Genomic DNA, 27,085 nt, shown 5'->3' with positions numbered 1-27,085 from the left:
GTTGCTCAGCAAGATACATAAAGAGAGGGGTTGCTCAGGAAGATACATAAAGAGAGGGGTTGCTCAGGAAGATACATAAAGAGAGGAGTTGCTCAGGAAGATACATAAAGAGAGGAGTTGCTCAGGAAGATACATAAAGAGAGGGGTTGCTCAGGAAGATACATAAAGAGAGGGGTTGCTCAGGAAGATACATAAAGAGAGGGGTTGCTCAGGAAGATACATAAAGAGAGGGGTTGCTCAGGAAGATACATAAAGAGAGGGGTTGCTCAGGAAGATACATAAAGAGAGGGATACATAAAGAGAGGAGTTGCTCAGGAAGATTGCTCAGGAAGATACATAAAGAGAGGGGTTGCTCAGCAAGATACATAAAGAGAGGGTTGCTCAGGAAGATACATAAAGAGCAAGATACATAAAGAGGGGTTGCTCAGGAAGATACATAAAGAGAGGGGTTGCTCAGGAAGATACATAAAGAGAGGGGTTGCTCAGGAAGATACATAAAGAGAAGATACATAAAGAGGGGGTTGCTCAGGAAGATACATAAAGAGAGGGGTTGCTCAGGAAGATACATAAAGAGAGGGGTTGCTCAGCAAGATACATAAAGAGAGGGGTTGCTCAGGAAGATACATAAAGAGAGGGGTTGCTCAGGAAGATACATAAAGAGAGGGGTTGCTCAGGAAGATACATAAAGAGAGGGGTTGCTCAGGAAGATACATAAAGAGAGGGGTTGCTCAAGAAGATACATAAAGAGAGCTGTAGCAGTAGCAGGCTGATTTAAAGGACTGTCTCACCCCAGACAGAGAACATACCAGACACTTAAAGAGCCTCCCAACCACCAAACCCAGGAGTGTGTGTGCGTTATTCGGGTGTGTGTGAGAGAGACTATGGGGGTTAGTGTGTGTGTGTGTGTGTGTGTGTGTGTGTGTGTGTGTGTGTGTGTGTGTGTGAGAGACTATGGGGGTTAGTGTGTGTGTCAGAGTATGGGGGTTAGTGTATGTGTGTGTGTGTGTCAGAGTATGGGGGTTAGAGTATATGTGTGTGTCAGAGTATGGGGGTTAGAGTGTATGTGTGTGTCAGAGTATGGGGGTTAGAGTGTATGTGTGTGTCAGAGTATGGGGGTTAGAGTGTATGTGTGTGTCAGAGTATGGGGGTTAGAGTGTATGTGTGTGTCAGAGTATGGGGGTTAGAGTTAGTGTGTGTCAGTGTATGTGTGTGTCAGAGTATGGGGTTAGAGTGTATGTGTGTGTCAGAGTATGGGGGTTAGAGTGTATGTGTGTGTCAGAGTATGGGGGTTAGAGTGTATGTGTGTGTCAGAGTATGGGGGTTAGAGTGTATGTGTGTGTCAGAGTATGGGGGTTAGAGTGTATGTGTGTGTCAGAGTATGGAGGTTAGAGTGTATGTGTGTGTCAGAGTATGGGGGTTAGAGTGTATGTGTGTGTCAGAGTATGGGGGTTAGAGTGTATGTGTGTGTCAGAGTATGGGGGTTAGAGTGTATGTGTGTGTCAGAGTATGGGGGTTAGAGTGTATGTGTTTGTCAGAGTATGGGGGTTAGAGTGTATGTGTTTGTCAGAGTATGGGGGTTAGAGTGTATGTGTGTGTCAGAGTATGGGGGTTAGAGTGTATGTGTGTGTCAGAGTATGGGGTTAGAGTGTATGTGTGTGTCAGAGTATGGGGGTTAGAGTGTATGTGTGTGTCAGAGTATGGGGGTTAGAGTGTATGTGTGTGACAGAGTATGGGGGTTAGAGTGTATGTGTGTGTCAGAGTATGGGGGTTAGAGTATATGTGTGTGTCAGAGTGTATGTGTGTGTCAGAGTATGGGGGTTAGAGTGTATGTGTGTGTCAGAGTATGGGGGTTAGAGTTGAACCCATCATAAAAAATGACAAAGCACATACATTTCAACTGTGACCCCGGGTTTAAAGCCCTCTCACAAAGGAGAGGGGACGTGTGTCTAGTCTATAAAAGTATTCTGGCCAGACCGTGGAACTGAGTGTGTCTGGGCTGGGGTGTAAAGTTAACCAGTCAGTCGGCTCCTCCCTGGGACTCAGACTGGCTGGTTACTGACACTGAGGGGGGCCAGGAGAACTGAGGGCTTTAAGCCAAGCAGGAGCTTCAGCCTTAACCAACCACCTACACAGTGTAATGTAGTTGACAACAGTTCAATCAGGAAGGCTGGTCTGAATGCTGGTTTCACTTCAGCATTAACCAACCACCTACACAGTGTAATGTAGTTCACAACAGTTCAATCAGGAAGGCTGGTCTGAATGCTGGTTTCACTTCATCCTTAACCAACCACCTACACAGTGTAATGTAGTTCACAACAGTTCAATCAGGAAGGCTGGTCTGAATGCTGGTTTCACTTCAGCCTTAACCAACCACCTACACAGTGTAATGTAGTTCACAACAGTTCAATCAGGAAGGCTGGTCTGAATGCTGGTTTCACTTCAGCCTTAACCAACCACCTACACAGTGTAATGTAGTTTACAACAGTTCAATCAGGAAGGCTGGTCTGAATGCTGGTTTCACTTCAGCCTTAACCAACCACCTACACCGTGTAATGTAGTTCACAACAGTTCAATCAGGAAGCTGGTCTGAATGCTGGTTTCACTTCAGCCTTAACCAACCACCTACACAGTGTAATGTAGTTCACAACAGTTCAATCAGGAAGGCTGGTCTGAATGCTGGTTTCACTTCAGCCTTAACCAACCACCTACACAGTGTAATGTAGTTGACAACAGTTCAATCAGGAAGCTGGTTTGAATGCTGGTTTCACTTCAGCCTTAACCAACCACCTACACAGTGTAATGTAGTTCACAACAGTCCAATCAGGAAGGCTGGTCTGAATGCTGGTTTCACTTCAGCCTTAACCAACCACCTACACAGTGTAATGTAGTTCACAACAGTTCAATCAGGAAGCTGGTCTGAATGCTGGTTTCACTTCAGCCTTAACCAACCACCTACACAGTGTAATGTAGTTCACAACAGTTCAATCAGGAAGGCTGGTCTGAATGCTGTAAACAGAACACCATTCACTTTGTTTTCTATTCAACGGGCATAGTGGGAATGAAGACAAACACATCTTCAGCATGGCGTCTTGTTTCTTCTCCTGTTTCCTGTTAGCCATGTGAGGAATGTCATTCACCTATTTACCTTTAGCCAATCAGCACGGCCCAGTAATGCACCTTCCTCACGCTGACTGTTCAACCTATGGGCTCACTCTTGCAATGATCACCTTCCTCTCTCTCAACCAATGGGTGTACATCTTGGGACGGGTTTATATGTCAACTTACCCATGTTCTCTCGCTTGCTGTTTTTCAACTAAAGTTTTCCACAACCACTATTTAATCAAATGCAATATTACATTGTGTCTCTGATGTTGATTCAGCTGAGCCTGTACTCTATTGAACTGTATTATATCCTAACCCAACTAACTGGTAAACACAAGAAAAGATGTCTGCCATCTTGGACATTGACAAATGTCATCCACACAATAAAGAATGTAGTAATAATGACAGTTTGGGAGATGGATAGATGTCCAGTGGGGTTATCCTTTACCTTGAGGCTCAGTAGTGTGCACTTTGTAGTGTCTTTAACAGACTGTGGCGTGCACTACTGATGTCTACTATATAGTAGTGTCCTTTGCAGAATGTCCATGAAACTTTACCTTGTTCTTAGTGTCTGTGTGGCGGCTCATCTGCCTCCTCTCATCATCCCAGCGAGCTGTAGCCTCCTTCAACTGTCTCTCCTTCTCCTGCTGCTGCCGCAAGCCCTCCTCCTTAGCACCACACACTGACGTCTGCAGCTCTGCTATCAACTATGGAGAGAGGGATGAGAGAGACACAGATTAGATGGGAGAGGGAGAAGGGGGTGATGGGTTGGGATGAGAGAGGGAGAGACAAATTGAGAGGGGACAACAGTGACCCATGAGGAGCACCATTCCAAGAGGGTTGATATAGATACATCCCCATATGACACAAACCGTATAAACACACTCTAAAAAATGACTCTGGGGGTCATGGTTGGTGACCCCTGACCTGACCTCAAGATAATTACATTTGTCATTGAACACCAAATGGGAATTGATTAGCCAAGTCCTAGGTCCAGGTCTCTAGTGTTCGGTACAGTACAGTTCAGTCCTAGGTCTCTAGTCCTCTGTACAGTTAAGTTTAGTCCTAGGTCTCTAGTCCTCTTTACAGTACAGTTCAGTCCTAGGTCTCTAGTCCTCTGTACAGTACAGTTCAGTCCTAGGTCAAGGTCTCTAGTCCTCTGTACAGTACAGTTCAGTCCTAGGTCCCTAGTGCTCTGTAGAGTACAGTTCAGTCCTAGGTCCTTAGTGCTCTGTACAGTACAGTTCAGTCCTAGGTCCTTAGTGTTCGGTACAGTACAGTTCAGTCCTAGGTCCTTAGTGCTCTGTACAGTACAGTTCAGTCCTAGGTCCTTAGTGCTCTGTACAGTACAGTTCAGTCCTAGGTCCTTAGTGTTCTGTACAGTACAGTTCAGTCCTAGGTCCTTAGTGCTCTGTACAGTACAGTTCAGCCCTAGGTCCTAGTTCAGTCAGTACAGTTCAGTCCTAGGTCCTTAGTGCTCTGTACAGTACAGTTCAGTCCTAGGTCCTTAGTGCTCTGTACAGTACAGTTCAGTCCTAGGTCCTTAGTGCTCTGTACAGTACAGTTCAGTCCTAGGTCCTTAGTGCTCTGTACAGTACAGTTCAGTCCTAGGTCCTTAGTGCTCTGTACAGTACAGTTCAGTCCTAGGTCCTTAGTGCTCTGTACAGTACAGTTCAGTCCTAGGTCCTTAGTTCAGTCCTAGGTCCTTAGTGCTCTGTACAGTACAGTTCAGTCCTAGGTCCTTAGTGCTCTGTACAGTACAGTTCAGTCCTAGCTCCTTAGTGCTCTGTACAGTACAGTTCAGCCCTAGGTCCAGGTCCTTAGTGCTCTGTACAGTACAGTTCAGTCCTAGGTCCTTAGTGCTCTGTACAGTACAGTTCAGTCCTCAGTGCCTGTACAGGTTCAGTCCTTTAGTGCTCTGTACAGTACAGTTCAGTCCTAGGTCCTTAGTGCTCTGTACAGTACAGTTCAGTCCTAGGTCCCAGTGCTCTGTACAGGTTCAGTCCTAGGTCCTTAGTGCTCTGTACAGTACAGTTCAGTCCTAGGTCCTTAGTGCTCTGTACAGTACAGTTCAGTCCTAGGTCCTTAGTGCTCTGTACAGTACAGTTCAGTCCTAGGTCCTTAGTGCTCTGTACAGTACAGTTCCTTAGTGCCTGTACAGTACAGTTCAGTCCTAGGTCCTTAGTGCTCTGTACAGTACAGTTCAGTCCTAGGTCCTTAGTGCTCTGTACAGTAGTCAGTCCTCTCTGTACAGTACAGTTCAGTCCTAGGTCCTTAGTGCTCTGTGCAGTACAGTTCAGTCCTAGGTCCTTAGTGCCTGTAGTACAGTTCAGTCCTAGGTCCTTAGTGCTCTGTACAGTACAGTTCAGTCCTAGCTCCTTAGTGCTCTGTACAGTACAGTTCAGTCCTAGGTCCTGCTCTGTACAGTTCAGTCCTAGGTCCTTAGTGCTCTGTAGTTCAGTCCTAGGTCCTTAGTGCTCTGTACAGTACAGTTCAGTCCTAGGTCCTTAGTGCTCTGTACAGTACAGTTCAGTCCTAGGTCCTTAGTGCTCTGTACAGTACAGTTCAGTCCTGCTCTGTAGGTACAGTCCCTAGGTCCTTAGTGCTCTGTACAGTACAGTTCAGTCCTAGGTCCTTAGTGCTCTGTACAGTACAGTTCAGTCCTAGGTCCTTAGTGCTCTGTACAGTACAGTTCAGTCCTAGGTCCTTAGTGCTGTACAGTACAGTTCAGTCCTAGGTCCTTAGTGCTCTGTACAGTACAGTTCAGTCCTAGGTCCTTAGTGCTCTGTACAGTACAGTTCAGTCCTAGGTCCTTAGTGCTCTGTACAGTACAGTTCAGTCCTAGGTCCTTAGTGCTCTGTACAGTACAGTTCAGTCCTAGGTCCTTAGTGCTCTGTACAGTACAGTTCAGTCCTAGGTCCTTAGTGCTCTGTACAGTACAGTTCAGTCCTAGGTCCAGGTCCTTAGTGCTCTGTACAGTACAGTTCAGTCCTAGCTCCTTAGTGCTCTGTACAGTACAGTTCAGTCCTAGGTCCAGGTCCTTAGTGCTCTGTACAGTACAGTTCAGTCCTAGGTCCTTAGTGCTCTGTACAGTACAGTTCAGTCCTAGATCCTTAGTGCTCTGTACAGTACAGTTCAGTCCTAGCCCTGTAGGTCCAGGTCCTTAGTGCTCTGTACAGTACAGTTCAGTCCTAGGTCCCTTCCTTAGTGCTCTGTACAGTACAGTTCAGTCCTAGGTCCTTAGTGCTCTGTACTGTTCAGTCCTAGGTCTCCTCTGTAGTACAGTTCAGCCCTAGAGTCCTAGTGCCTGTAGTGCAGTTCTGCTCTGTACAGTACAGTTCAGTCCTAGGTCCTTAGTGCTCTGTACAGTACAGTTGAGTCCTAGGACTTGGAGTTTTTCCTTCAGTGACAGACCCTGTTTGTTGCTGTTTTTTGAACAGATGCTGTTTCAGGAAGCGTTTAGTTGAGTCTAAATGGAACAGGAGTGTTTATGCTAATATAAGAGAGAGTGTGGGCAGCAAACAAATGCTGCATTAACATCAAAACACACCGGATATGAAATGCTTAACATAATTCCCAACAACATGATGTCACTATCTGTAGGACACCATGGGAGACATAAATGCATCTCTGGTTTAGTTACTATAGGTACAGACTCCATTAGTTAGTGTCAATGGTGTGTCTCAGCAATAGTCTCAGCCATTATCAATCTTCTCACAGTTCTCTGTCTGTCCTGAGAAAGAGAGAGAGAGAGAGAGGCAGACATACACAGAGAAAGAGGGAGACATATCGAGAGAGGAGGAAAAAAGCTCCCAGCTTTTTGAAAAGTAGAGTGAGTTTGTGTTGGTTAACTTGTGGTACACACCAAGATGAAAAGGAGCAGCAGTAGCTTTGAAATACTCCAGTCAAAATGAACATTATATTTAAGCTGCAGCTGAGAGAGAGCAGAGAGAGAGAAGAGAGAGAGCAGAGAGGGAGAAGTGAGAGAGCAGAGAGAGAGAAGTGAGAGAGCAGAGAGGGAGAAGTGAGAGAGCAGAGAGAGAGAAGTGAGAGAGCAGAGAGGGAGAAGTGAGAGAGCAGAGAGAGAGAGTGAGAGAGCAGCAGAGAGAGAAGTGAGAGAGCAGAGAAGATGAGAGAGAGAGAGAGAAGTGAGGAGAAGTGAGAGAGCAGAGAGAGAGAAGTGAGAGAGCAGAGAGAAGAGAGAGAGAGAAGTGAGAGAGCAGAGAGAGAGAAGTGAGAGAGCAGAGAGAGAGAAGTGAGAGAGCAGAGAGAGGAGAAGTGAGAGAGCAGAGAGGGAGAAGTGAGAGAGCAGAGAGGAGAAGTGAGAGAGCAGAGAGGGAGAAGTGAGAGAGCAGAGAGAGAGAAGTGAGAGAGCAGAGAGGGAGAAGAGAGAGCAGAGAGAGAGAAGTGAGAGAGCAGAGAGGAGAAGTGAGAGAGCAGAGAGGAGAAGTGAGAGAGCAGAGAGAGAGAAGTGAGAGAGCAGAGAGGGAGAAGTGAGAGAGCAGAGAGAGGAGAAGTGAGAGAGCAGAGAGGGAGAGGAGTGAGAGAGAGAGAGAGTGAGAGAGCAGAGAGAAGTGAGAGAGCAGAGAGGGAGAAGTGAGAGAGCAGAGAGAGAGAAGTGAGAGAGCAGAGAGGGAGAAGTGAGAGCAGAGAGAGAGAGTGAGAGAGAGAGAAGTGAGAGAGCAGAGAGGGAGAAGTGAGAGAGCAGAGAGAGAGAAGTGAGAGAGCAGAGAGAGAGAAGTGAGAGAGAGAGAGGGAGAAGTGAGAGAGCAGAGAGAGAAGTGAGAGAGCAGAGGGAGAAGAAGTGAGAGAGCAGAGAGAGAGAAGAGAGAGAGAGAGAGCAGAGAGGGAGAAGTGAGAGAGCAGAGAGAGGAGAAGTGAGAGAGCAGAGAGGGAGAAGTGAGAGAGCAGAGAGAGAAGAGAAGTGAGAGAGCAGAGAGAGAGAGAAGTGAGAGAGCAGAGAGGGAGAAGTGAGAGAGCAGAGAGGGAGAAGTGAGAGAGCAGAGAGAGAGAAGTGAGAGAGCAGAGAGGGAGAAGTGAGAGAGCAGAGAGGGTGAGAAGCAGAGAGAGCAGAGAGAGGAGAAGTGAGAGAGCAGAGAGAGAGAAGTGAGAGAGCAGAGAGAGAGCAGAGAGGGAGAAGTGAGAGAGCAGAGAGAGAGAGTGAGAGAGCAGAGAGAGAGAAGTGAGAGAGCAGAGAGGGAGAAGTGAGAGAGCAGAGAGAGAGAAGTGAGAGAGCAGAGAGAGAGAAGTGAGAGAGCAGAGAGGGAGAAGTGAGAGAGCAGAGAGAGAGAAGAGAGAGAGCAGAGAGGGAGAAGTGAGAGAGCAGAGAGAGAGAAGTGAGAGAGCAGAGAGGGAGAAGTGAGAGAGCAGAGAGAGAGAAGAGAGAGAGTGAGAGAGAGGGAGAAGTGAGAGAGCAGAGAGAGAGAAGTGAGAGAGCAGAGAGAGAGAAGTGAGAGAGCAGAGAGGGAGAAGTGAGAGAGCAGAGAGAGAGAAGTGAGAGAGCAGAGAGGGAGAAGTGAGAGAGCAGAGAGAGAGAAGTGAGAGAGCAGAGAGGGAGAAGTGAGAGAGCAGAGAGGGAGAAGTGAGAGAGCAGAGAGAGAGAAGTGAGAGAGCAGAGAGGGAGAAGTGAGAGAGCAGAGAGAGAGAAGTGAGAGAGCAGAGAGAGAGAAGTGAGAGAGCAGAGAGGGAGAAGTGAGAGAGCAGAGAGAGAGAAGTGAGAGAGCAGAGAGAGAGAAGAGAGAGAGAAGAGAGAGAGCAGAGAGGGAGAAGAGAGAGAGCAGAGAGAGAGAAGAGAGAGAGCAGAGGGAGAAGAGAGGGAGAAGAGAGAGAGAAGAGAGAGAGAAGAGAGGGAGAAGAGAGAGAGAAGAGAGGGAGAAGAGAGAGAGAAGAGAGAGAGAAGAGAGGGAGAAGAGAGGGAGAAGAGAGAGAGAAGAGAGGGAGAAGAGAGGGAGAAGAGAGAGAGCAGAGAGGGAGAAGAGAGGGAGAAGAGAGAGAGATGAGAGGGAGAATAGAGAGAGCAGAGAGGGAGAAGAGAGAGAGCAGAGAGGGAGAAGAGAGAGAGCAGAGAGGGAGAAGAGAGGAGAGCAGAGAGGGAGAAGAGAGGAGAGAGAGCAGCGAACAGGGATAAGAGAGGAGAGAGAAGAGGGAGAAGAGAGGAGAGAGAAAAGATAAGGTAGAGAGAGAAAAAATAGGGAGAGAAAACTACTCGCTCAGGCCCGTTGAACCGCTCGCACTAGGCTAGACAGACAGACAGATAATTGTTTACTGTACATTAGTTCAACTCAACTCTTCGTTCAACAGTCTTACTGGAATCCTCTCATTGAGTGGGAGTTATGGGAATGAGCGATTTAGCCGACCGCAGAGGGAGAGATTAGACTGATTTAGTCAGCGGGACCAGCCACATGAAAGCAACAAATGGTCCATTATTATGGGAACATCAGTTCTGGGCGTAATAATTATTTTGCTTATAGATTCTCTAGCATCTCGTCTGTAGCCTGGAGTGATATAATGACTCACTAACCCTGTCTTTCTCGTTATTCTTGTACCTTTATACCTAGTCTCATATTGAGGGCTTCATCCGACTGTACTGTACTGTAATTGGCCTGAACAGGCCGTCTTTAATGTCACAGGCTGGTTGGTAGGTCTGTTTAGGCTGGGTTTGCCTCACCTCAAAGTGAACATACAGAATGAAAGGCAGTTGCAGAGCCTCTCAGAGGCCGGCTGGCCATTTATCAGTTCTCTATGACAGACAGAGTGTGACACAATGAACTCACTAGGGCCTTAACAATGAACTCACTAGGGCCTTAACAATGAACTCACTAGGACCTTAACAATGAACTCACTAGGACCTTAACAATGAACTCACTAGGACCTTAACAATGAACTCACTAGGACCTTAACAAGAACCAGAAGAAAGTGAACTAATGCACTCCCAGATCAGAAGCAACAAATAGTTACATAACACCCAGAAGGGCATGATTGTCATTTACATCACTTATCTTTCAGTTATTGCCTGATTCTACTAGGATGTTAAGTACTTCTATGCATGAAATAATAATAATAGTAGTAAAGATGTGTTTCCTGGTCCTAACTGGATTCAACTTGTTATTACAAGCCTTTCCCATGTTCAACCAGCAGCAGTGTTGAGATAAAGGGCTGGGGGAGCTCCCGGGGACCCCCACTGTTGCCTCATCATTAACCAGAGAAGAGAAACAAACCAGGCTGGGTTCAGAGGTCGCTCAGGAAGGCCACGCTCAGCAAGACGATTAAGCGGCCCGGATTTCAGAGACGCTAATTATCGAAGCTCAAAGGACCCTGTGTGTGTGTGTTGTATGAGTGTGTGTTTGTTCACACTGTGTGTGTGTGTGTGTTGTGTGTGCGTGCATCCACACTGCATGTGTCTACCCTAGTGCCCTCAGGATAATGTATGGCGGCTTGCTCTGTTTTAATTGGGATACTACTACCCATGCTGCAGTGCTCTCCCTGCGAGAGAGATCGATGACCTCTGACAGACACTTAGGGGTTACACAGTGAGGGCAGCCTCCAAGGTTCAAAGGCCCTCTGTTTACATTCGATCCAGTTGCCCCCAGGGCTCCTATGCATTAAAACCTATTTAGTCCCTACACAACACCAAGTCAAGCAGCTAACACATGCTACAAATACCAACAAATAGCTCTAATATGGTGGGTAGACTTCCTCTTAACTTAGAAATAAACACATGCATGTGTAATGTCCTTAGAGCGTTGGGTTCAGTCATTGTCGAACACATGGAACTGGGGTTTTCAGCAACAGAATGCAGAGGAAGGGTGTTAAGTTGAACTCGTGCGAGCGTTAGTTGCACCCCTTCAAAACAGAGGATTCATCTTTTGCAGCCTCTGTTGACGGAAACTTTACCTCGCCACATAGCAAAGACGAGTAAACACAGAGTGAACTTTCAACTACCACCCGAGACACGTTTGATGTCGGGGGCATTGTGCAACTTCATAAGCTCCTGTTTTCTCACAACATCTGCTTGTCAACCTCGCTTTCAACTCAACGCTGCCGACGTCAAAAGTGGACCCAAAACAGGGGGATTGAAAAAAAGAGAGTGAGAAAGACAAAATAGTTTCTTCTAAGGTCATGATTTAGAAATTAAAGCCTGTGATGGAATATGATATTTCACCCCTATATTTCAGATTAGGATAGATCTAATCTTCTTTGTTTTCAAACATAAAAACAGTGACTTGTGTTTATTTTTTTATACTGCCCAGCTAAAAGGCGCTTTGAAGCCACAGTCAGAAATCTGGGAATCTTTTCAACGGTCATTTCAATTCTTTATATTTTTGCTTAAAAAAACAAATCTCAGACTGTAGCTTTAAAGCCTCCCACATGTCCAAACAGAGCGAGACGAGAGAGAGAGAGAGAGAGAGAGAGAGAGAGAGAGAGAGAGAGGGTAGAATGGGGGGAAGAATGGAGAAGAGGAGGAATGGCCTGGTGGTTTTGATTCATGAACAGAGAGGAGAGTTCCTCTGGCTTTAACTGCTCTCAGTCTGAGGAGATTAGGTTTAATGTTAAACATATGGTCCTGGCCAGAGAGGAGAACCTTCAAACAGCACCCCTGACGTCATGGCCAGGGAAGGGGAGCGGGAGAGAGAAAGAGAGGGGGGGGAGAACGAACAACACCCCTGACGTCATGGCCAGGGAAGGGGAGCTGGAGAGAAAAGAGAGGGGGAGAACGAAACACCCCTGACAACACCCCACCCCTGACGTCATGGCCAGGGAAGGGGAGCGGGAGAGAGAAAGAGAGGGGGGGAGAACGAACAACACCCCTGACGTCATGGCCAGGGAAGGGGAGCGGGAGAGAGAAAGAGAGGGGGAGAACGAACAACACCCCCAGGGAAGGGGAGCGTCATGGCCAGGGAAGGGGAGCGGGAGAGAGAAAGAGAGGGGGAGAACGAACAACACCCCTGAAGGGAAGGGGAGAGGGAACACCCCCCTGACGTCATGGCCAGGGAAGGGGAGTGGGAGAGAGAAAGAGAGGGGGGGAGAACGAACAACACCCCTGACGTCATGGCCAGGGAAGGGGAGCGGGAGAGAGAAAGAGAGGGGGGGAGAACGAACAACACCCCTGACGTCATGGCCAGGGAAGGGGAGCGGGAGAGAGAAAGAGAGGGGGGGAGAACGAACAAGTGTGTGCATGTGTGTTAATGTGTTTGTGTGCATGCGTGTGTGTGTGTGATAGGCACCTAAAAGGTACCTAAAACCCTCATATCTTCCAGCTAATCCCACCTGGGTTCCGTATTGCTGTATGCAAGGCGTTGCAAATACATAAATAGGATTCTATATATGGATTAAATGCAAATCTGAACATTGTGAAACAACTAGAATCAAACAGTAAAGTCTACCTCTTGGGTATAAAACCTGGCTAACTAACTGGGCCAGGTTTCCACACCACCTGTGAAGTGCTTGGACCAAAGCCTGGCTAACCTTCGCCTCAGATGCCTCTGGATGTTACACAAAGGCACGAGAGATAGAAAGAGAGAGAGAGAGAGAGAGAGAGAGAGAGAGAGAGAGGAGAGAAAGGAGAGAGGGATGGAGAGAGAGAGAGAGAGAGAGAGAGAGAGAGAGAGAGGGAGAGATGAAAGAAAGAAAAAACCTAGGAGGTAGAGCTTAGACATTTAAACATGTAGATGAATTTGTCTGCAGCATTACGTTAAACTTGGTGTGTGGTATATATGTGTGTGTTGTAAAAGTGTGTGTGTGTGTGTGTATTTGTGTTTAAGCAGGGAGGGAAGGGGGGAGTGTATATTGTTTCTCACAGCTGAACGTTTGTGTGCTTTTTTTTCTTCCAACAAATCTTCCAAAAAAAGAAGGCCAAAAACAGGAAAAGAGAAGTGTTTACCTGAGCAGACTTGGCAAGCTTCTGACTGTATTCCTTCTCAATCTGCTTTAGCCTGGTGTTCGTCTGCAACACAAAGTGGAGAGAGGGAAAGAGAGAGTAAGAGATTTGCATACAGACACACACAAGACATAGAGGGAAAGAGAGAGAAAGACAGTGAGGTTTGAAATTGGACCTGTTTGTAGGAAGTGCACACACACACACACACACACACACACACACACACACACACACACACACACACACACACACACACACACAGCCGTTGACCCCTGTCTCTTGGCAGTGTCCCCCTGCCTGCCTGTCGCTGGGCTGGCGTTACTCTGGGCACAGTGCCAGGCTCCACGCCCCTGTGGCAGCAGCAGCCAGTGAGTGGCCTGGGGGCACACCGCTCCCTCTGATGCCCTGCCAACCATTCATCACTTAACAGGAAGAGGGGGAGAAATCAGCCACGGCTGCCAATTATCAGGGAAAAACAGAAGGAAACTGGGACAGGGGAGACACAACATGGAGGAAGAACATACAGACCAACAGACACAACATGGAGGAAGAACATACAGACCAACAGACACAACATGGAGGAAGAACATACAGACCAACAGACACCACATGGAGGAAGAACATACAGACCAACAGACACAACATGGAGGAAGAACATACAGACCAACAGACACAACATGGAGGAAGAACATACAGACCAACAGACACAACATGGAGGAAGAACATACAGACCAACAGACACAACATGGAGGAAGAACATACAGACCAACAGACAACATACAACAGACACAACATGGAGGAAGAACATACAGACAACAGACACAACATGGAGGAAGAACATACAGATGGAGGAAGAACAGACCAACAGACACAACATGGAGGAAGAACATACAGACCAACAGACACAACATGGAGGAAGAACATACAGACCAACAGACACAACATGGAGGAAGAACATACAGACCAACAGACACAAGATGGAGGAAGAACATACAGACACAACATGGAGGAAGAACATACAGACCAACAGACACAAGATGGAGGAAGAACATACAGACACAACATGGAGGAAGAACATACAGACCAACAGACACAACATGGAGGAAGAACATACAGACCAACAGACACAACATGGAGGAAGAACATACAGACCAACAGACACAAATGGAGGAAGAACATACAGACCAACAGACACAACATGGAGGAAGAACATTGACAGACAGGCAACAGACACAACATGGAGGAAGAAGATGGAAATAGAGACGGACAGACCAACAGACAGATTGACAGACAGGCAGACGGAAGGACAGATTGACAGACAGACAGGCAGACGGACAGACAGATGGAAATAGAGACGGACAGACAGGCAGACGGAAGGACAGATTGACAGACAGGCAGACGGACAGACAGATGGAAATAGAGACGGAAGGACAGATTGACAGACAGGCAGACGGAAGGACAGATTGACAGACAGGCAGACGGAAGGACAGATTGACAGACAGGCAGACGGACAGACAGATGTAAAGGCAGACGGACAGACAGATGGAAATAGAGACGGACAGACAGGCAGACGGAAGGACAGATTGACAGACAGGCAGACGGAAGGACAGATTGACAGACAGGCAGACGGAAGGACAGATTGACAGACAGGCAGACGGAAGGACAGATTGACAGACAGACAAAATGTGATAAAGGCAGACAGACAGAAAGACAGACAGACAGACAGACAGACAGACAGCAGTGTTTTTGACTTGTGCATTCTGGGTTTTATTCTTCGTCCACTTGGGAAGGTAATTAACAGCCAACTAGAACCACACATAGATAAGACATTTCACAATAAGCAACCAATTACTATCTCTACATAATGACTCATCACGGAGAGGGTACAGAGCACTGTGAGATAAATATGTAGATATCACCTCAACATCAACTTTATATAGCTCTGATGTCACAGACATGTCTGTACAGGTTCAGTGTCAGTCTGGTCTTTCTACACCTCCACTGTAACTGGTTCTGTTCTAACTCTCTCTCTCTCTCCCCTCTCTCTTTCTCTCTTCCCCCCCTCTCTCCCTCCCCCTCTCTCCCACTCCCCCCCACTCCCTCTCTCTCCCCTCTCTCCCCTTTCTCTCCCCCTCTCTCTCTCTCCCACTCCCCCTCCCCCTCTCCCCCCCTCTCTCTGCTCTCCCACTCCCCCCCCCCCCTCTCTCCCCCTCTCTCTCGCTCTCCCACTCCCCCTCTCCCCTCTCTTCCCCCCCTCTCTCTCTCGCTCTCCCACCCCTCCCCCCTCTCTCTCTCTCTCCCACTCCCTCTCCCCCTCTCTCCCCTCTCTCTTTCTCTCTGAATGTTGAACACTGCTGAAATACAGGATGACTCGAGCACAGAGTACCGGCGAGATTCCACAGGTCAGTCCTGACAACAGATTAGTACTGTCTAAACATCACCCTTTCAGATCAGCTCTCTTCTGGTGGCACTGACAGACAGACAGACATATTAAGAGACAGACTAATGTAATGCTCTGTATTAGCAAACACACCCCTAAAAGCCCATCAACGCCGTGGGCCTGGCCCTGCTCACAACACTTCCTGACAAACGGCAAAGGAACAGCGGGCCACTGTCCAATGGACACACCTGTCACCACGGATACAGGCAGCCGTCACCACGGATACGGCTCTTGTATGTCTTCCTGTCTGTCTGTTTGGCTTGAAAGTCTCTCGTCTGTCTCTCTGTCTCTCTAGGGGCCTTACCGGCTGATGAGAGAGAGAACAAAGCCAGGCGTGAACGACAGAAGAGAAATAAAGGAGAAGAAAAGACAGGAGAACAAAAACACTGTCGGCCCTAAATGTTCCTCCTGCACCTGACAGACAGGCAGACTGACACGTCCATCCATTCCCCCAGCCTGCCTTTGTTGCTATAGAGACTGTTCCTGCTTTGACTCCAGCCTGATTAAAGTCCACTGTTGGGCTAAGCGTGTGTCTGCTTTCACACATACGGTTTTAGTCTAATGAAAAACAAACTCTTTATGATAACCCACAGAGACGACACACAAACTCTTTATGATAACCCACAGAGACGACACACAAACTCTTTATGATAACCCACAGAGACGACACACAAACTCTTTATGATAACCCACAGAGACGACACAGAAACTCTTTATGATAACCCACAGACACACAAACTCTTTATGATAACCCACAGAGACGACACAGAAACTCTTTATGATAACCCACAGAGACGACACAGAAACTCTTTATGATAACCCACAGAGACGACACAGAAACTCTTTATGATAACCCACAGAGACGACACAGAAACTCTTTATGATAACCCACAGAGACGACACACAAACTCATGGGAATATAGGAGAACACTGTATATATCTAAAACCACAGGGAAACCCTACACTAATGCATAAAGTTATCTACTTTATATCCAATACACATTAATAGTGTTTCTGTTCTGAGAGAACAAAGTTAACACACAGAAAGACCATCAGGTCTAAAGTAGACAAACATTTTTAAGAGAGTGTGTGTGTGTGTGTGTGTGTGTGGGTGTACTTTAAAGTGGACTACCTGCACAGCCTGCCAAAAGTGTCTTAGCGCTGAAGGCTCTTTGAGGCCGTATCAGACTCTTCAATCGCTTAATAATCCTGGCTGGCGTGGAGCGGTGAGCGGCTGAGGCTGCCTTTGAAGTGTGTGTGTGAGGAACAGTGGAAGTGTATCTGAAGGCAGGAGCATGCACCGCTTACCAGAACTTAATTAACAATCTGCAGCTGGAACCGGGCCAGACTCTCTCTCTCACACACACGCGCATACGCACACACACACACACCAAGGTACAGACAGGTGTACTGCACTTTATCTTTCCTTAGAATAAGGTGTTGTATTGTTGCAGGAGAAGGAGGGGGCAGCTTTGGGAAAACATCTCCACATCATGGTTTGCCAGAGGTGTATCATTTCCTTGTGTTTCCTTAGCTAAGTCACAAAACACATACCGTTTATTGCATTGTATATATCACATGCTGGAGACAGCCCTTTTGGAAAAACCACATGATTTCACGTTACATTTCCACATGAAACTTTATCATACATTTACATTTTAGTCATTTAGCATACGCTCTTAACGATGTTTCTACAACTTGATTGGAGTCCACCTGTGGTAAATTAATTTGATTGGAGATCATTTGGAAAGACACACACCTGTCTATATAAGGTTCCACAGTTGACAGTGCATGTCAGAGCAAAAACCAAGCAAAGGGGTCGAAGGACAGGATTGTGTCGAGGCACAGGTCTGGGGAAGGGTACCAACAACTTTCTGCAGCATTGAAGGTCCCCAAGAACACAGTGGCCTCCATCATTCTTAAATGGAAGAAGTTTGGAACCATCAAGACTCTTCCTCGAGCTGGTTGCCTGGCCAAACTGAGCAATCGGGGGAGAACGGCCTTGGTCAGGGAGGTGAGCAAGAACCCAACGGTCACTCTGACAGAGCTTCAGAGTTCCTCTGTAGAGATGGGATAACCTTCCAGAAGGACAACCACCTCGGCAGCACTCCACCAATCAGGCCTTTATGGTAGTGGTTAGATGGAAGCCACTCCTCAGTAGAAGGCACATGACAGCCTGCTTGGAGTTGACCAAAAGGCACCTAAAGGACTGTCAGACCATGAGAAAAGATTCTCTGGTCTGATGAAACCAAGATTAAACTCTTTGGCCTAAATGCCAAGCGTCACGTCTGGAGGAAACCTGGCACCATCCCTACAGTGAAGCATGGTGGTGGCAGCATCATGCTGTGGGGATGTTTTTAGTGGCAGGTTCTGGGAGACTAGTCAGGATCAAGGGAAAGACGAACGGAGCGAAGTACAGAGATCCATGATAAAAATCTGCTCCAGAGTGCTCAGGACCTCAGACTGGGGAGAAGGTTCTCCTTCCAACAGGACAATGACCCTAAGCACACAGCCAAGACAACACAGGAGTGGCTTCTGGACAAGTCTCTGAATGTCCTTGAGAGGCCCAGCCAGAGCCCGGACTTGAACCCGATCGAACATCTCTGGAGAGACCTGAAAATAGTTCCCAATCCAACCTGACAGAGCTTGAGAGGATTTGCAGAGAAGAATGGGAGGAACTCCCCACAGGTGTGCCAAGCTTGTAGCGCCATACCCAAGAAGACTGAGGGCGTCAATCACTGCCAAAGGTGCTTCAACAATGTACTGAGTAAATGTTCTGAATACTTATGTAAACGTGATATTTAATTTTCTAAAAAACTGTTTTTGCTTTGTCATTATGGGGTATTGTGTGTAGATTGACGAGGGAAAAAAACAATTTAATACATTTTAGAATAAGGCTGTAATACATATCGTATCACACATAAGTATTGCGATAATATTGTATCGTGAGGTCCTTGGCAATTCCTAGCCCTACTTCAGGTGATGATATTTCAAAATGAGATTTTCACGTGATCACATGACCTTTTACATATGGATTTCTGATGTGATGCCCTGCAAACAAACATTGGTCGTTAGGATACACACACAGACAGTGCGTTTAACATATTTGACACACTTTGAGATACATGATCACACTGTGAATGTTTATTTATACAGTAACTATTATCACCTGGGATTTGAACTCACAATCTCTTAGTTCACTGCATTTCCATCTTCCTGCTACGTCACCATGTCTGTGTCAATGACTGATTTCACCTCTATTCCTACACTTTGGACTTAAGTAAAGTCAATCTCAGCTTTGTTAAAAATACACCAAAGAAAACGTATTATATTTATCATAGTGATTCAGACATTAAGCAGAATAATATGCACCACCAACAGACTAAACAGAAAACTCCTTGCTTGCTGAAATAAATAAATAAAATCAATGATGAGAGATTGGTCAGATTAACTAAAATAGCAGTGCAGATGGCACTCTTTTGCTAAGTACAGAGATGTGTTACAGATAATGAATGTGGAGAGGAATGCTGGGCATAAATGTTCACATATACAAAAAAGAGACATGTGAGGTCAGTTGTTCACATGTGAAATGCTGGGCATAAATGTTCACATGTATAAAAAAGAGACATGTGAGGTCAGTTGTTCACATGTGAAATGCTGGGCATAAATGTTCACATGTATAAAAAAGAGACAGTGAGGTCAGTTGTTCACGTGAAATGCTGGGCATAAATGTTCACATGTATAAAAAAGAAATGCTTGTTCACGGCTGAAAATGTTCACATGTATAAAAAAGAGACATGTATAAAAAATGCTGGGCATAAATGTTCCTGAGAAGTCAGTTGTTCACAAATGCTGTCACATTTAAAAAAAGACCTGAGGTCAGTTGTTCTGTCAATTTACAGTTCTCATGTTAACACCACCTTTCATTAACATGCAGATTCACATGTAAAATTTGCAGTTTCACATGTAAAAAAAAACTTCATACGTGAAAATCTAACTCTCACATGTGGAATTGCATTTTGTATCCCCATGTTGTCACATTTACTTCACATGAGATCATGCTTTCACATCTGGGCTTAGTTGTTCACATGCGTGCTGGGGAAAAATGTTCACATGTATAAAAAGACTAAAATGCTTGGACAACACAACAAAATGACACGATACTACAAGATTCACGAGAGGCCGGCTGGCATAAAGGTGATGTCATTGCAGTAAGAGTGGGTGGAAAAGATGGTATGATTGACAGGTACACGGATAAAGGGGTGGGGCTAGGTACTTTCCATATGACTGTTATCTCCAAGGTGACTTTATAAACTGATGAAACCCAAAATAAAACCTGCTAACACTATACTTCTGCTGACCGTATGTACATACATACAGCATTCATAAAGTATTTATGAATACTACATAGCATGTTATAACAGAAACCACAAACTGGTATGAACATTATAAAGACCTTATAAACAAGAACATCAACGTATACCGAAAGACTGATTTGTAAACGGAGAGAACAACGACTAGTGGTGTCCCAGGTATGAGTTGTCTCAGTGATCTATAGGCCTTTCAACACTACGGTGAGTGACTGGAACAGATTCCTCTGAATCTACCTAACACACGTCTCTGGCAGCAATTTGGGTTACATTTGTGAGGGAGAAGACTCTGGGTGATGTTATTTGCTTATTTGTCTGTAATTACTGTGTACAAGTGTGTGTGTGTGAGAGAAAGAGAGAGAGACCGTGTGTATATGTGTGTGTGTGTAAGCGCCTCTTGGAACTGTCACGGCAGTAATGAGAAGAGTTTTCATTTTCCATTTCACAGCCTCCCATCATTGATTCAGTCACTTCAAATTCCTCCTAACAGGCACTGCTGCACCCACTTAATACATATCTCACGCATGCACACAAGTCTACACATGGAGGACTCAGTGCCTGAACACATCTGCCTGTCTTAGACTAGGAGGGTGTGTCTGCATGGTATTAGAGAAGCTGTTACAGGCATTATAACATAGCAGAGTCTCATAATGTGATGCGTGACTACATACAGTGTGTTCATCACCAAAGGCCTGTTCAGTAAATAGGGTCAGACACGTGAGGTATGGTGGTAGTGGTACAAAGAAAGTTAGACATCGAGTGCTGGAGAGGAAGCTCCTGGGTAGTACACACACTGGTCTGGTGTGTGTGCTTTTGTACATGCATGTTGAAGATATAGCTAGGTGTTTAAACACTTTTCTCAGTCCTGTGCTTGGTAAGGGTGACCGTATGCTAATGTCAGCCTTTACATTTACATTTGAGTCATTTAGCAGACGCTCTTATTCAGAGCAATTAGGGTTAAGTGCCTTGCTCAAGGGCACATAGACAGATTCGAAGAAGCAAACTTTCAGTTTGCTACCTGCCTTCAGACAGCATAATCTCTCTTTCTACCTCTTTTTCTTTCTACCTAGCTATCTCTCAGTCTCTTCAACTCAATTAGCGTCATGTTTATATCAGGTGGAACCACTCGGAATCCACTGTTGGGCTCTCCTTTTAACTCTCTCCTTTTAACTCTCTCTCTTCTTTGAGCCTGTCTAGAGTTGTGTGGGGAGGGTCTGTCTCACCTTTATTAAGGGGGATCAATGTGGCAGACGGGGGGACAGAGGGGACAAGAGAGGGTCGCAGACAGGGGCCATGAATACATCTGTGTACAGATTTTGGGGGCGAGTGGAGCTTCTCTGTGACGGCCACTGACATCTTAAAGTGGTCGGAACACCTGCGGGTTGTTCCATTAGATGACCCCGGGGGTCGGACCACTTGCGGGTTGTTCCATTAGATGACCCCGGGGATCGGACCACCTGCGGGTTGTTCCATTAGATGACCCCGGGGATCGGACCACCTGCGGGTTGTTCCATTAGATGACCCCGGGGGTCGGACCACTTGCGGGTTGTTCCATTAGATGACCCCGGGGATCGGACCACCTGCGGGTTGTTCCATTAGATGACCCCGGGGGTCGGACCACCTGCGGGTTGTTCCATTAGATGACCCCGGGGATCGGACCACCTGCGGGTTGTTCCATTAGATGACCCCGGGGATCGGACCACCTGCGGGTTGTTCCATTAGATGACCCCGGGGATCGGACCACCTGCGGGTTGTTCCATTAGAAGAGGATGTTCCTCTCTCTCCTCCTCACCACGTTTCTTTTCTGTTCTTTCTCCATCCATTTCTCATTTTCTTCCACCTCTCTAAATGTCCCTACAGAGTTGTGTTCAAAAGCACACTGACAGAGAGAGAGCTGCAATATGTTTTTGGGGGACTGGCAAAAGTCTTTGCTCTGTCTCTTTCATCTGTCTGAGTCATTATCTCTGCTGCTGCTTTCAAGGCCCACGGCAAAGACTGGGGCCCCACGAGATGCACACACACATATACCGTATGTATGCACGAATGCAATCACCCGTAGCACACACACGTCAAACAACATGTTATATCCCCCCTCATCCACAAACAACACAACTTTCACCTTCACCCCCCCCCCCCCTTCTAAATCAGATGTTCTGCTGACACACCTCCATCCCTGTCTGTTACTCTGAGGTGATCCTCATCTCTATCTCTGTCTGTTACTCTGAGGTGATACTCATCCCTGTCTGTTACTCTGAGGTGATCCTCATGAGGCGATCCTCATCCCTGTCTGTTACTCGGAGGTGATCCTCATCCCTATCTGTTACTTGGAGGTGATCCTCATCCCTGTCTGTTACTCGGAGGTGATCCTCCTCCCTGTCTGTTACTCGGAGGTGATCCTCATCCCTGTCTGTTACTCTGAGGCGATCCTCATCCCTGTCTGTTACTCGGAGGCGATCCTCATCCCTATCTGTTACTTGGAGGTGATCCTCATCCCTATCTGTTACTTGGAGGTGATCCTCATCCCTATCTGTTACTTGGAGGTGATCCTCATCCCTATCTGTTACTTGGAGGTGATCCTCATCCCTATCTGTTACTCGGAGGTGATCCTCATCCCTATCTGTTACTTGGAGGTGATCCTCATCCCTGTCTGTTACTCGGAGGTGATCCTCATCCCTGTCTGTTACTCTGAGGCGATCCTCATCCCTGTCTGTTACTCGGAGGCTATCCTCATCCCTGACTGTTACTCGGAGGTGATCCTCATCCCTGTCTGTTACTCGGAGGTGATCCTCATCCCTGTCTGTTACTCTGAGGTGATCCTCATCCCTGTCTGTTACTCTGAGGTGATCCTCATCCCTGTCTGTTACTCTGAGGCGATCCTCATCCCTGTCTGTTACTCTGAGGTGATCCTCATCCCTGTCTGTTACTCGGAGGTGATCCTCATCCCTGTCTGTTACTCGGAGGTGATCCTCATCCCTGTCTGTTACTCGGAGGTGATCCTCATCCCTGTCTGTTACTCTGAGGCGATCCTCATCCCTATCTGTTACTCTGAGGCGATCCTCATCCCTGTCTGTTACTCTGAGGCGATCCTCATCCCTGTCTGTTACTCCTCATCCCTGTCTGTTACTCTGAGGTGATTGCAGGACATGATCATTCCCTCCTCTGTTTTTCTATATAATCCATGAGCAGGAATAATGGGATTTGGTGTATCTCCAAATGGCAGAGAACCAGACAGTGGAGAGGCTGTTGGTTGAGGCGGAACAACAGGGATGAGAACAAATAAACAGCACCACCATCTTCTGGCTGACAGAAGAACAGGACTCACACACTAGCTACTTCCAACCCTGCAAGACTCAGTGATACCCCAGCTAAAACCCTCTAACACTGTGGTGACTACATATCCCAGCTAAAACCCCCCAAACACTGTGGTGATTACATACCCCAGCTAAAACCCTCTAACACTGTGGTGATTACATACCCCAGCTAAAACCCTCTAACACTGTGGTGATTACATACCCCAGCTAAAACCCTCTAACACTGTGGTGATTACATACCCCAGGTAAAACCCTCTAACACCGTGGTGATTACATACCCCAGCTAAAACCCTCTAACACTGTGGTGACTACATATCCCAGCTAAAACCCTCTAACAGTGTGGTGATTACATACCCCAGCTAAAACCCTCTAACACTGTGGTGATTACATACCCCAGCTAAAACCCTCTAACACTGTGGTGACTACATACCCCAGCTAAAACCCTCTAACACTGTGGTGACTACATACCCCAGCTAAAACCCTCTAACACTGTGGTGATTACATACCCCAGCTAAAACCCTCTAACACTGTGGTGATTACATACCCCAGCTAAAACCCCCCAAACACTGTGGTGATTACATACCCCAGCTAAAACCCTCTAACACTGTGGTGACTACATACCCCAGCTAAAACCCTCTAACACTGTGGTGACTACATACCCCAGCTAAAACCCCCCAAACACTGTGGTGATTACATACCCCAGCTAAAACCCTCTAACACTGTGGTGACTACATACCCCAGCTAAAAAAAAAACACTGTGGTGATTACATACCCCAGCTAAAACCCTCTAACACTGTGGTGACTCAATACCCCAGCTAAAACCCTATAACACTGTGGTGACTACATACCCCAGCTAAAACCCTCTAACACTGTGGTGACTACATATCCCAGCTAAAAATAAAAACACTGTGGTGACTACATACCCCAGCTAAAACCCTCTAACACTGTGGTGACTCCATACCCCAGCTAAAAAAAAACACTGTGGTGATTACATACCCCAGCTAAAACCCTCTAACACTGTGGTGACTACATACCCCAGCTAAAACCCTCTAACACTGTGGTGACTACATACCCCAGCTAAAACCCTCTAACACTGTGGTGACTACATACCCCAGCTAAAACCCTCTAACACTGTGGTGACTACATATCCCAGCTAAAACCCTCTAACACTGTGGTGACTACATACCCCAGCTAAAACCCTCTAACACTGTGGTGATTACATACCCCAGCTAAAACCCTCTAACACTGTGGTGACTACATACCCCAGCTAAAACCCTCTAACACTGTGGTGACTACATACCCCAGCTAAAACCCCCCAAACACTGTGGTGATTACATACCCCAGCTAAAACCCTCTAACACTGTGGTGATTACATACCCCAGCTAAAACCCTCTAACACTGTGGTGACTACATACCCCAGCTAAAACCCTCTAACACTGTGGTGATTACATACCCCAGCTAAAACCCTCTAACACTGTGGTGATTACATACCCCAGCTAAAACCCCCCAAACACTGTGGTGACTACATACCCCAGCTAAAACCCTCTAACACTGTGGTGACTACATACCCCAGCTAAAACCCTCTAACACTGTGGTGACTACATACCCCAGCTAAAAAAAAACTAACACTGTGGTGACTACATACCCCAGCTAAAAAAAACTAACACTGTGGTGACTACATATCCCAGCTAAAAAAAAACTAACACTGTGGTGATTACATACCCCAGCTAAAACCCTCTAACACTGTGGTGATTACATACCCCAGCTAAAACCCTCTAACACTGTGGTGATTACATACCCCAGCTAAAACCCCCCAAACACTGTGGTGACTACATACCCCAGCTAAAACCCTCTAACACTGTGGTGACTACATACCCCAGCTAAAACCCTCTAACACTGTGGTGATTACATACCCCAGCTAAAACCCTCTAACACTGTGGTGATTACATACCCCAGCTAAAACCCTCTAACACTGTGGTGACTACATACCCCAGCTAAAACCCTCTAACACTGTGGTGACTACATACCCCAGCTAAAAAAAAACTAACACTGTGGTGACTACATACCCCAGCTAAAAAAAAACTAACACTGTGGTGACTACATACCCCAGCTAAAACCCTCTAACACTGTGGTGATTACATACCCCAGCTAAAACCCTCTAACACTGTGGTGATTACATACCCCAGCTAAAACCCCCCAAACACTGTGGTGATTACATACCCCAGCTAAAACCCTCTAACACTGTGGTGACTACATACCCCAGCTAAAACCCTCTAACACTGTGGTGATTACATACCCCAGCTAAAACCCTCTAACACTGTGGTGATTACATACCCCAGCTAAAACCCCCAAACACTGTGGTGATTACATACCCCAGCTAAAACCCTCTAACACTGTGGTGACTACATACCCCAGCTAAAACCCCCCAAACACTGTGGTGATTACATACCCCAGCTAAAACCCTCTAACACTGTGGTGACTACATACCCCAGCTAAAACCCCCTAACACTGTGGTGATTACATACCCAGCTAAAACCCTCTAACACTGTGGTGACTACATACCCCAGCTAAAACCCTCTAACACTGTGGTGACTACATACCCCAGCTAAAACCCTCTAACACTGTGGTGACTACATACCCCAGCTAAAACCCCCCAAACACTGTGGTGACTACATACCCCAGCTAAAACCCTCTAACACTGTGGTGACTACATACCCCAGCTAAAACCCTCTAACACTGTGGTGACTACATACCCCAGCTAAAACCCCCCAAACACTGTGGTGATTACATACCCCAGCTAAAACCCTCTAACACTGTGGTGACTACATACCCCAGCTAAAACCCTCTAACACTGTGGTGACTACATACCCCAGCTAAAACCCTCTAACACTGTGGTGATTACATACCCCAGCTAAAACCCTCTAACACTGTGGTGACTACATACCCCAGCTAAAACCCCCCAAACACTGTGGTGATTACATACCCCAGCTAAAACCCCCTAACACTGTGGTGACTACATACCCCAGCTAAAACCCCCTAACACTGTGGTGATTACATACCCCAGCTAAAACCCTCTAACACTGTGGTGACTACATACCCCAGCTAAAACCCTCTAACACTGTGGTGACTACATACCCCAGCTAAAACCCTCTAACACTGTGGTGACTACATATCCCAGCTAAAACCCCCCAAACACTGTGGTGATTACATACCCCAGCTAAAACCCTCTAACACTGTGGTGACTACATACCCCAGCTAAAACCCCCCAAACACTGTGGTGATTACATACCCCAGCTAAAACCCTCTAACACTGTGGTGACTACATATCCCAGCTAAAACCCCCAAACACTGTGGTGATTACATACCCCAGCTAAAACCCTCTAACACTGTGGTGACTACATACCCCAGCTAAAACCCCCCAAACACTGTGGTGATTACATACCCCAGCTAAAACCCTCTAACACTGTGGTGATTACATACCCCAGCTAAAACCCTCTAACACTGTGGTGACTACATACCCCAGCTAAAACCCTCTAACACTGTGGTGACTACATACCCCAGCTAAAACCCTCTAACACTGTGGTGACTACATACCCCAGCTAAAACCCTCTAACACTGTGGTGACTACATACCCCAGCTAAAACCCTCTAACACTGTGGTGACTACATACCCCAGCTAAAACCCTCTAACACTGTGGTGACTACATACCCCAGCTAAAACCCTAACACTGTGGTGACTACATACCCCAGCTAAAAAAAAACTAACACTGTGGTGACTACATACCCCAGCTAAAACCCTCTAACACTGTGGTGACTACATACCCCAGCTAAAACCCTCTAACACTGTGGTGACTACATACCCCAGCTAAAACCCCCCAAACACTGTGGTGATTACATACCCCAGCTAAAACCCTCTAACACTGTGGTGACTACATACCCCAGCTAAAACCCCCTAACACTGTGGTGATTACATACCCCAGCTAAAA

General features: G+C 46.6%; 1 protein-coding gene across 1 annotated transcript in view; it reads right to left on the bottom strand.

Annotated features, from left to right (window-relative positions):
* Nucleotides 1-27,085, bottom strand: part of cep112 (centrosomal protein 112) — a 154,931-nt gene that overhangs the window by 36,895 nt on the left and 90,951 nt on the right. The window contains exons 15-16 of the mRNA XM_065010955.1: nucleotides 12,983-13,045; nucleotides 3,660-3,809 (exon numbers count right to left, since the gene is read on the bottom strand). Of these exons, the coding sequence (XP_064867027.1) occupies nucleotides 3,660-3,809; nucleotides 12,983-13,045 (213 nt within the window). The remainder of the gene's footprint in view (nucleotides 1-3,659; nucleotides 3,810-12,982; nucleotides 13,046-27,085) is intronic.

Source organism: Oncorhynchus nerka, linkage group LG26 (genome assembly GCF_034236695.1).
Source record: "Oncorhynchus nerka isolate Pitt River linkage group LG26, Oner_Uvic_2.0, whole genome shotgun sequence".
Classification (NCBI taxonomy): domain Eukaryota; kingdom Metazoa; phylum Chordata; class Actinopteri; order Salmoniformes; family Salmonidae; genus Oncorhynchus; species Oncorhynchus nerka.
This window is presented reverse-complemented; position numbering and strand designations above follow the sequence as displayed.